The 12,444-nt window shown below is 34.2% G+C and overlaps 1 protein-coding gene across 1 annotated transcript in view; it reads right to left on the bottom strand.

Moving 5' to 3' along the window:
- LOC105617751 (60S ribosomal protein L35a) overlaps positions 1-3,403 on the bottom strand; it is a 6,570-nt gene extending 3,167 nt beyond the window's left edge. Inside the window, exons 1-3 of the mRNA XM_012199304.1 lie at positions 3,386-3,403; positions 2,703-2,939; positions 923-1,081 (exon numbers count right to left, since the gene is read on the bottom strand). Coding sequence (XP_012054694.1) covers positions 923-1,081; positions 2,703-2,936 — 393 coding nt within the window. The 5' untranslated portion in view covers positions 2,937-2,939; positions 3,386-3,403. The remainder of the gene's footprint in view (positions 1-922; positions 1,082-2,702; positions 2,940-3,385) is intronic.
- Positions 3,404-12,444: the final 9,041 nt, after the last annotated feature.

Genomic DNA, 12,444 nt, shown 5'->3' with positions numbered 1-12,444 from the left:
ACACACACACACACACACACACACACACACACACACACACACACACACACACACACACACACACACACACACACACACACACACACACACACACACACACACACACACACACACACACACACACACACACACACACACACACACACACACACACACTAATATTATATCGCTCCAGTATTGTGTGTATGTACATATGTACATATGTACATATGTACACACACACACACGCACGCGCGCGCGCACACGCACGCACGCACGCACGCACGGTGTTTGAAAAATGATAAATCTTTCGCATAGGAGTAGAATAAACTGAAAAGAAAAGTTCTCTATCATTTTGCAATTTTCGCAATAGTTAATAAGATATTAATTGCTAAACATTGCTGAAAATTGATCTTCAATAATTTTTTACTTAAATATTAACTTTAATTAAAATAATTAACTTTACGGAAAAGACAAAAATTGTTTGTCTTCTTCTTCTCATAGAGCTCTACGAATTTTTAGAATACGATGGTCTAAGACACCTTGTATATGTAATTATTCGATGAAGTTGATCTCTCATATCGCAATGTACTACTGTCATCCGAGCGCGCAAAAGGCTGTCAGGCGACTTTTGCAATGCCTGGAAGCAGTCAGCAACTAATTTTTTACACTCTTTAGGATCTGTATATTACCTCCAAAAAAAATCGATATCAAATGACGTAAGGACACCTTATTTTTTTACATTTTTGATCCGTAACCAGACAAGTTGCGCAACGCGCGCACACACACACATATGTATATAAAATTGCAACATTTGTAATATTTATTTAAAATAGAAAATGTGTTAAAGTTTGTAGAAAATTTTTTTCAGTGTAGAATTCAATAAATGACTATATAAAGTATTACAACTTGCAAAGTATTAAAATTTGCATTATTAGCTTACAATCCTGATACGATGACCCATAGCCTTGGCCGGCAGATTTCTCTTAAACTTAGCACGCACCGATCCACTTGCACCGTGAGGCCGAGTCACTTTGCCCCAAATAGCTCTAACTTTTGTTTTTTTCGTAGTCTTTCCAGGTACTGGAGTTTTGTTCTTAGCCTAAAATAATTTCATATGTAAGATATCTATTGATGATCGATAGTCTCGTTAAATAACTGCTTAAGAAAATTCTTAACAATAGGTACATTTTTAGCAATATAAATTACATTTTCAATCATATCTGAAATAAATTGACTTAATAAAGAATATATATTGTATTATTCAGAACATCTAACTTTGACTGTGTTGGCATTCTCTATTATAATTGATGTATTCATATATATAGTTTCTTAAGTTTTAATAGTGTTTATAAATTATATTCTTAAATTAATGTTAAACCAATATCCTGCTATATAAATAAATTTTATAAAAAGAAAATATTATTAAAAAGAAGCAAAGAAATTTTGGCAATATGATTCTATAAAAATATTTTATATGTCACTAAAGATTTAAACAATAGGTGTAGAAAACAAGTTCTAAGCTAATTAAGTGACATTAATTTACTTTAAGTGATTTGATCAACTTGTTTAAAGTTTATGCTGATTCTATAATAAGTCGGGAAGAGTCTTAAATCTTAACCAGTCTTAACCTAAATAGATAATTATGATTTTTTGCATCTATAAGTTGTTAGTTGTAGCAAATTATAATTCGATTAATGGGAGAGAATAAAATCAAATTTGGTCAGTCTTAAGAAAATCCTGGTTTTAGAAACCATAGCACACAAAAAAATTTAAACAATAAAATGTAAGCAGTAAGCAAATTGATCGATCATAGTAAAGTCCAGAAGATCGTAACATAAGCAGTAGCCAATCCAACATATTGATTTCCTTATTGCTTATGTTTTATTACCTTAAGTTTTTTGCGTGCCATGGCCCATCATGGTTGGCTGTTGGCCAACTTCATCAATTTACTGATAAGGATATCCATATAAATTTACTTAGTCATATAAATGCATAAAAAAAATTATCCAATCATATTTTATATGCGTTTTTTATAAAAGAAATTCGATTGGATAATTTTCTTCATGTGAAAGTTTGAAAGTTTGTGTAGATAATAATCTAATGCTAATTCACAAGTTGATAGTTGGTAAGCCTAAGTCTCGGTGAAGTTGACCAATAGCCAATTTGATTAAGGCCAGTTTCTATCAATATAATATAGTTTAATTTTAATCTTGGTTTAACTAACTCTTCATCTATTTCCAGTTCTGAGAATTAGAAAAAGATAAAGAGTAAGTTGAACTGAGATTAAAGTTAATCTACATTGGTAGAAAAGGGTCTAAGGTCCAGTCGCAATTAACTTTTAACCAAGGTTTAACTTATTTCTCATCTCTTTCTAATACTAGAATTGAAAAGAAATAATGAATAAGTTGAACCTCGATTAACCATGAGTTGTGAAACTGGGCTTAACGCTCTCTGATCAGTTAACTTCAGATTAAGACTAAGACTTTCAATTACCAATTCATGGTAGAATTCATAGAACAGCATATGACTTAGAACTATCAACTATCGACTCATTGTAGAATCAAATTTAGGGATTATCATTAAATTTAATGTCAAAAATACTTCTCAATGAAAAATGTTACAATGTAGAACTCAAAAAGATAAATGCTTATTACATCTATAAATCAAGTCAAAATTAATTTAATGTTTGTTTTTTAGATAATCTATGTTGCAGGCCTTACTTTATATACATAGACGCATCGTTTTCCTACATAGAAATCAGAGTCTCTTTTTGTACCAGCTCCTTCAATCTTGAGCAAGGCGGTGTGTTCATGTTGATTGCGTAATCCGCGTTTATAACCGGTGAAAATTGCCTTTGCATACAGACGTCCATGCCTCTTGAAGGGCCTCTTCCTCAGTGGTGTCTCCTCTGGAGCGCCTTCTTTCATTTTAGGCACTTTTGCCTTGCTTGTCATTTTCTAACAAAAATGTAAAAATATGATGTAAGCATCATGTAAAGCAATCTTTAACAAAAAAAAGATGATAAAAAAAATATAGAGAATAATAATTAATAAGTATACACTGAATGATAGAAGAAATCTAGGTATGCACATAAAAACAGTAATAATTACAAATTTTGAGAAATTGCTGTGTAAAACTTTAAATATTTTGTTAAATGTTAACGATAAGTGTGCACGTGCAATTTCTTGTATCATATATTAGACCGTATGCTAAATGCCACATGAAACGAATCATAATAATCCATTGGAATCGCTGAAAATTAAGTAAAATATAACAAAACGAATAGTTGTAAATTAATTTGACGTAATGTTATACAAAGTGCTTTTATTATTTTTGTGAAAGATTAATTATATATACAAGATTTTATTGTTAAATAAGGAAATCTCCTATTACTAAAACGTACCCGATGTGTATCACGAACTAAGAGAACAGTGATGCTACACCTGAAAAAAAGGTTAAACAATAGGGCTTGCTACGTTCAGTGTTGTTACTGAAGCTACATTGGACGCGCATGCGTCAGAAACCCGGCCCGTCTAATGGCTCTTGCACACCAGCGCGACGCGCGACATCCAGCGTTCCGTTTCTTGCATTATGCACATAGAAGCATAGAAATGCGTTCCGTTGCTCTTCATGTACACTCGCATGCATGAGACCACATAAGGTGCCTCTCGAGCTGAGACAGCTTATGCATTCAACATATTTTAGCGCGAAACTAAAATCATGGGTGATTCGACTGGGGCGAGTGTACTCAAAATCACGTAAGGGTTAAAGATACGTAAGTAGGGTACTCAGAATACCCAAAAATTTTTTTAATTTAACATTTCATATATACATATATTATATATATAAATATATTATATATATAAATATATACGGTATAATACTCTGGTATTACCGAAAAATTATGCGTATACTAAAAATTTCGGTTTTTCGGATATTCCAGAATATATATATCGGTATTTAACGTAATATTGGTATTTGGATTTCGGTTTTGCATATACCACTATAAAATATCGATTTTTAGTCCCTGATTTATATAACTGAAAAATTAATATATTGATATATTATTTTTCATCGTTTTAAATTCCTGAATATAAAATAATAGATTATGATAGAGGTTAAATTTACATTAGTCATATTTACATTAGTCATATTCTTACAAGATAGGTAGAGGAAAGTAAAAATAACGGATTTTAAGGATGTTAAAAATTTCTGCAAAAAGTTTCTGAAATTTGATTTTGACAAATATGTACTGTTTTCATATGATTTGAATAATAAAGATTGTATACAGAATCTTATCCTTTACTGATAATTAAAATGCAGAAATGTACTTTTGAATTTCTATTGCTAATTATTTCTGAAAAAAAATGAAAAATTTTTGACAGTGATAATATCTCAAATCTAACCTTAAAATCTTTATATTTTAAACTCTTATAACTTCAAGTTGCTTCACAGTGAATCGATTTCGGGTTTTGTTATAAATGTATGAACATATGTAAGAATAATCTGTAAAATTTTTGTTAAATTTCTAATATTTTAGAAATAGGTATTAAACATTCTTTTTGAACATTTTGATAATACGTTTTATTTTTATTTTTCTGCAGAATAAGATTATAAGTGCTGCTCGAAAAATATAAATCTTCTTCTTTTGTTAAAAAAGAAGATGTAACAGTAATTATTGAATGCATTCATAATTAAATTTTAAATTGTTGTCCATATTTACTGCATGAATTCACTATGAATCCGTTCTAAAACCGCATGGAGTGTATTAGAGAAACGGAACATACCCTGCACTCCATACCATGCACTAAATACTCAAGCGCTTCATATAAGAAACGGAACGCACCCTCTTCTCTCACTGCACAGAGTGCACTGCATTTATGTATCATTTTATCCTTGTTCACCGAATGTTAAACGATAAATAATACATAGGTGCATCCGATAGATTAGTGCATATCAAGATTAGTAAGAGAGTATCAATCATAAAACTTTATCCCTAGGATGAAAAGTGCAGATTAAAAATTTTTATCTTTTTTTGAAAATAATAGAGAAATTTTTCACTTTTTACTTTTCATTCTAGGAATAAAGTTTCATGATTGATATTCAAGATCACATTTTTCAATTAATTTTGCTTTTTGTGTAGTTATGCGCAACTCGACTCATTCGCTTGTCGCGTACGAGAAATGTTCAACTTCGTCCAACTTTTGCTACGACGTCGCGATTCTTGGAAAAATTATATATAATGGACTGTGTTCGGAAATTTATCAGGATGCACCCATGTATTATTTATCCTCGTTTAACGTTTGGTGAACAGCAAAGATAAAATAATACATAATAGATATTCGTAGTCGGATCTTATATTCAAGACCGTCTTAAGTATGATCTTAAGAAATCACGAACCAGTAAGAGGACTGCATTAGTCTTAAGACATTACTTAAGATGGTCTTGAAATAAGAATCGACTATGAATACCGGCCATAAATGCATTCGAGTGAAGACAACCTGAATGTCGCGCGTCGCGTATCGCGTATCACACATCGCGCTGGTGTGCAAAAACCATAAAGCCGGTTCTACATTAGTTGCATGTCGATCACAAGTTTGTTGCGACAGCCAATCTGAAGTTTACATAAAATTAACACTTCAGATTGGCTGTCGCAACAAACTTGCGATCGACTTGCAACTAATGTAGAACTGGCTTTACACATCGTAATTATAGTTATAGTTAGGTGTACAACTTTGCTTCCGCCGTTTTTTTTCCGAAATTCGAGGCTTTATTGTAAAAAACTGGTTATACATTTATGATTCAAAGTATTGTCCATCGCTGGCCACTACTTTCTCCCATCTTTCGAGTAGCGTACGAATCCCGCGTCGAAAAAACTGGTCATCTTTTGAGGCTATCCACGAATCGATCCAATTTTTTACTTCTTCATAAGACCGGAAGTGCTGGTCAGCCAGGCCATGTGCCATTGATCGAAACAAGTGATAGTCAGAGGGAGCAATGTCTGGAGAATACGATGGGTGGGGTAGGACTTCCCATTTCAACGTTTCCAAGTATGTCTTGATCACTTTCGCAACATGGGGTCGAGTATTGTTATGCTGCAAAATCACTTTATCGTGTCTCTCGTTGTATTGCGGCCGTTTGTCTTTCAATACTCGACTCAAACGCATCAATTGCGTTCGATACCGATCGCCTGTGATTGTTTCAGTCGGTTTTAACAGTTCATAATACACTACGCCGAGCTGGTCCCACCAAATACAGAACATGACCTTGGACATCAAAATCACTGTTCTTGAAGCGTTGAAATCACTCACGACACGTTCTTTCACTAATAGCGGCCTCACCATAAGTATTTGAGAGCATTCGATGAGCCTCAGCCGCAGATTTCTTCATATTGAAGCAAAAAATTAAAACCTCCCGCAAATGACAAGAATTTGGCTCGTAAACTGACATTTTCAATCGAGAATAACTTTATGATGCAGACACAAATCGACTAATGTTTCTATGGGGTTATGTTGACAGATGCCCAAGTTTATTGTATGACGTCTATGATCTATTTATTTCGACCACCACTTACCGCTAAAGCCATCTATAGGAAAATGATGGAAGCAAAGTTGTACACCTAATAATAAAAATAATATTTTACAGTATTATTAAAAACAAGTTATTATCATAGTCATCATTTGTACATTACTATTATATTTAACATTAATTATATTTTTTTATGTGTTCCATTTCTTTCACAACATCTTTGAATAGATATGTTACAACTATACATCCATTAACATTATAGGTGTTCATGGTTCTTCAAAGAAATAGTTCCCGTATCACAGAAATGAAGCAATGGTAAGTGGAGATTCGGATTCGGATGGATGATCGCGCATGGGGTGTATCATAAAATTAGTTCTCGAATTCATAAAATAAATTTTTTTTATTATAATTTTGTTGTGTATCCTCTGAAATATGATGCTAATCAATAATACTTATTTTCACAATAAAATTTCAATGAAACTTTAGTGAAATTTTCTCCATCACTATTACACTATTAGTGACAATACTTATCGAATTTATTGCATTAGTGATACTAATAATATATTTTTATGCTGACTAGATCAATTCAAGATTTTATTTCCAACTCGAAAATTAATCGAAATTGGCAAAAATCTTTCGAAATCAATAGAAATTTCGAAAACTTTCGACTTTTATTTTCGACATCGAAACGACGTCTTTTCGAGAAATTATTTCTGACTGGGATGGTTTACATAGGCAGTAAATTAAAGATAGGTATAGAAATCAACTAATCAGTTGAATGTGAGGAGGACAATCAACTATGATTGGTTGATTTCTACGCTTATTCCTCAATCTATAGAGTCTTTTAATAGGGACGCTTTGTTAGATCATAGTAGTCATGTTGTTAAAGTGATATCTGTCAAACTTGTTGTGAATTGTTTAGTAGTGTATGACAAATCACTATGGAAGGTCATAGTGTTGAGCAACGTGTGCAAATCATAAAATTTTATTATCAAAACTAGTGCTCCGTTCGAGAAACGCGTTCTGCGCATTACGTGATTTTTATTCTCACCACAACCGTCATATCGAGCCGTTCGACCATTCAACGTTTGGTGGCCAAATTCGAGTCAAATAATCGATAAATAATCAGGTTCAATAAATAATCAGCCAATACCAGTACGTCGCCGAAACGCAAGGTCTGCTGAAAACATCGCTGCTGTGCATAAGAGTATCACGGGAAATTGAGGCGGTCAATTTCTCGTCGTTCATGAGAACTTGGCCTTTCTGCGATTTCAACTTGGCGAATTTTTACATCGGGACTTGGGTCTGCACCCCTATAAAATTCAACTGACCAGGAACTTAAGATAAATGACCATACACACAACGCCTGTGTTCGCTGATTGGGTTCTGGAGCAGTTGGAAGTTAACCCAAATTTCGCCAAACAAATCATCTTTAACGATGAGGCCCATTTTTGGATGAATGGATATGTGAACAAGCAAAATTGTCGAATTTGGGATGATACCAATCCACGCGAGATACACCAGCTCCAAATGCATCCCGAGAAAGTCACTGTTTGGTGCGGATTTTGGTCTGACGGAATCATTGGTCCGTACTTCTTCTAAAACGAAGCGAGCGTTGCCATAACCATCAACGGCGAGCGCTACAGATCGATGATAAGCAACTTCTTGTGGCCTGAAATGGATACCGATAACATGTGGTTCCAACAGGATGGCGCTACATGCCATACACCGTATGTCTCGATGGCTATTCTGCGCGAGAGCATGGTTATCTCGTGCGGTAGCGACGTGAACTGACCACCAAGATATACGATTTAACGCTTTTAGACTTCTTCCTTGGGACTATCTTAAATCGCAGGTCTATACGAATAAACCGCAAACAATTGATGCTCTCAAAGTTACATAACAAACGCCATCCAGCAAATTCAGCCAGATTTATGCGAGAAAGTCGAAAATTGGATCGCTCGAATACGTATCACCAAGCGAAGCCGCGGCGGACATTTGAGCGACGTTATATTCCATACTTAATGCCATAAAATATTCTTTCAAATAAAAAAATAATTGAGTGGATATCTCACACACAACTTGTTTTATTTACATTTAAAAATCGAGTGTCCTTATTGAAAGACCCTTTATTATTGCTACTACTTATTGTAAACCATGCATTACGTGCGCCACAACAAAAAAAGTTATGTATCATCATGGTTATGTATCACTTGCATTTTGCACCAATATCTATAATTTTCACTTTTGTGAGCATAGGGATATTGTATTTTCACTATGCTTACAGTCAATCGCGAGAATAAAAGTACAAGAAGTGAGAATATTCGATGATAATGCAATCGACTCCCTTAAGTCGGGCTGATCATGCACATAACTTTTAGAAATGATATAATATGAACTACTTCTGCCGTGTAGCAAAAGTTGGATTGCGTTCAACTTTTGTTGCGCGGTGAAAATAATATTTCTATTATTTCCGAGCAAATGAGACGTTGATTGGCTATTGCGTCAATTTTCGCCACGCGGCAAATGTTACCGCGTTCTGTGTGCAGAAGCCATACGTTAAAAATATTTTATTGCTAAAGATGTTCTAATGTTTACCAGTTTATTATATACATTATTATTTACATTAAAACTATTTTTATTATTACATTATTTATTTATGTAAATACACAAAAAGTATGATTTTATATATTTCCGCGTGTTTCGCTTTTGCTTATTCCGTTCAATGAGACATAAATTTAGAAAAAGCGTAAGAAAAAAAACGGAATATCTGTGATTTGTCATGTTGATTCCGCGAGTTCCATTCCATTGCCAGTTTCTGCTCTATGGAAGTGCACTCATAGAACGGAACAACGAGACCAATCACAATTGTAAAAAAGAAAGCAGAGTAATGACTGAGAGTTGTGATTGGTCGCACTGTTTCGTTCGGCTGTAAATTTCCATTCCATGGGACACCGGCACAGAACTACATGGGCTGAAAAGTCCTGGGATTTTTCAATACGTGGCGCCACTAAAAAATGAACATGATTCATTTCGAGAGGTTCATCTGTCACTAATTTATGTATGAAATTTCATGACATTTCGTTCATTCGTTTACAAGCTACAGTCGTTTAAGTGGCGCTACTTTCACCTTCGTTCTGTACCATCGATAACGCACTGTCACACACGTCCTTGAAAGTGATGGCCAAATTGGACCAATTACGATTCGAATTGGTTGTTCACCCACCGTATTCTCCAGACTTGGTCCCCAGCGACTATTATCTGTTCCCAAACCTCAAGCAGGCTCCAGGGAAAGAGATTCACATCGAATGAGGAAATCATCGCGGAAACCGAGGCGTATTTCGAAGGTTTGGACATTTCGTACTACAAAAAGGGCATCGAAATGTTGGAAAATCGCTATACCAAGTGTATCGTCCTCGAAGGCAACTATGTTGAGGAATAAATATAACTTTACCCAAAAAACGCTTGTTTTCATTAAAAATCCCGGGACTTTTCAGCCCATGTAGTATAAGTACGTATAGTATGGACACTGAGCGTCGGCACCTTTAATGTAGTGGGTTCCAGGTTACTAGGGTACATTCCAGGAAACGTAGATATTCGCGTCCACTATTTTTATTCCTTTTCCTACTCCTTACTTTGTCCCCATCATTGAGTTGTGACGGATTATAGTCATTACAGTTTATGATTTTTATTTCCTGCTTGAAATTTTGTAGCTCCTTTCATTTCATTTTTGTTCTCAAAATCAGTTGAATATCATAATATTAGTGCAGAACCTGAAGAGTGTCTGACATTCAGGTTATTTCTAGATAAGATGTCAAATATATACATCAATTTGAAGAAAAGGATTAAAATTTCTTATCTATGAGGAAGTGTAGTGATTTATTCATAAGTGTATTTATTTTACAGCAATACAGCAAGTTGTCGACGAATATTATCCGCAGGAAATTTAAATAATCGAATATCTTTTTCTGATCTATTGATACAATTTATCGCAACAAGATATTTTATAAATTTGTTTGCCTTCGTTAATATATAATATTTCAGTTTTTTTATATCCTTCTTTTCGTCTCTTAGTCTTATGGTAAAATTTTGAAGTGCGGAAATACACAAATACGAAGGTTTCACAACTACAAGGTTTCTAACAACAGGTTTCTTAGAAGCTATAACAACTGTAACGCAACTTAACCTTCAGCTCAGCGACGGAGTGGGAATACAACAAGAAGTAGGAAAAGGCGTAAAAATGGCGGAATGTGAATACTCACATTTATAATTACCAGCACTGACAGCAGTAATGCGCGTCATGGGGATTATTCTTATACGAATATTTGTTGCGCATACATATTGCCGATGTGAAAGCAATCAATACGAAACTATGACAGCAGCTTACATATGCGTGCGAACATTCCCGTGTGGGAATTCTCACGACAGCACATTACTGGCAGCATTATCAACACCGTTCCAAAAATCATCGTAGCACACTGTAGCAGTGCTGTGAGAGAGTAAAGATATCAATTTTATCGCCATTTCTTGCTGTGGCTATTGCCATTAAAAAATAATGCGTGATCTACAATAGCAGTAGAATTAAGAAGTAAACGTAAAAATCAACGTAGAAATCAACCAATTATAGTTGAATGTGAAAAAAATAATCAACTATGATTGATCGATTTCTACATCTACTTCTTAAATTCTTTCTTCTTTCTCAATTACTGTTATGTTTCTTGCATACTAGACGTGAAAACGCTTGCCGCGCGGTAAAATGTGATACAATAGCCAATAAGCTTATGGCAATAAGCTTACATCTTTTAATGTGTTCATTGATTATCGCGTCTCATTTTGCCGCGCGGCAAGCGTCCAGTATGCAGGAGCCATTACAGCTCCTAACATGTTCATTGATGCAGAAACCGTTAGGCATCCAAGATGGCATCGTTCCAATTTCAAATGCGTATTCACCAATTGCATGCTTACTAAAATTTGAATGCTGTTAATAGCATATTTTTATGATGACATACCTGCAGCGCTGGCAATTAATTTTGGAACATAGCCTCTGTTGTCCGTACTCTGGTTAAAAATGCTATTAACAGCGTTTCATTTTTAGTAAGCATGCAATTGGTACGAATACGCATTTGAAATTGGATACTTATCATTTTGGATGCTGCCTCTTCAGCCGCAGCAGAAAAAGATGACAAAATTAGTGACGTCTTTAGGGTGTCGTCCCATGATATAGATTTTCCGCGTATCGCATAACCAATCAGAGACCAGTACGCGTTTTTCGAGTTGTTACTTTACTACTTTTTGTTACGTGAAATTTAATTTCCATATGTCTCATAATACGCAAGAAAGTTGGGTAGCGTGTACGATAACCAATCATATATTTATATTCTTTTGTTCCAACAGAAATACCAAAGATGGCAGCTTATTGATTACGCGAGTTTGTAATACGCTTCATGGGACATATAGAAATGAGTTTTGCGTAACGCAGCACACGCATGCATTCATTTATGTATGTTATTCATTGTATACAGTTTCTGAAAATTGCAGTTTCTCTAATTGAAATTTTCTCATTGAAATTTCTAAAAAATGAATTCTGATCAGTTAGCACTGTTCATTATTGTTTTCCATAAAAAAATATCAGAAACACTTGATCATACAGCAGCAGAGATTAAATTAAAAAAATTGATTAGAACTTTACATTTATTAAATAAACGTAAAAATAAAAATAAATTGTGAAAATGAAAATATTGAGTTCATCCAATTTTTTCAATCGATAATAGAAAACGATGGAGCGAGTAATAATCTCATAAGAGAGTTACATTTTTATAATGATGAGAAATTCATCAATTACTTTCGTATGACTCCTTTTTGACAAATTATTTACTGCTGTTGAGTTATACATTACAAAACAAGAATGTGTTCGAGAAGCATAAATCTCCAAAT

Source organism: Atta cephalotes (genome assembly GCF_000143395.1).
Source record: "Atta cephalotes unplaced genomic scaffold scaffold00014, whole genome shotgun sequence".
NCBI classification, from domain to species: domain Eukaryota; kingdom Metazoa; phylum Arthropoda; class Insecta; order Hymenoptera; family Formicidae; genus Atta; species Atta cephalotes.
This window is presented reverse-complemented; position numbering and strand designations above follow the sequence as displayed.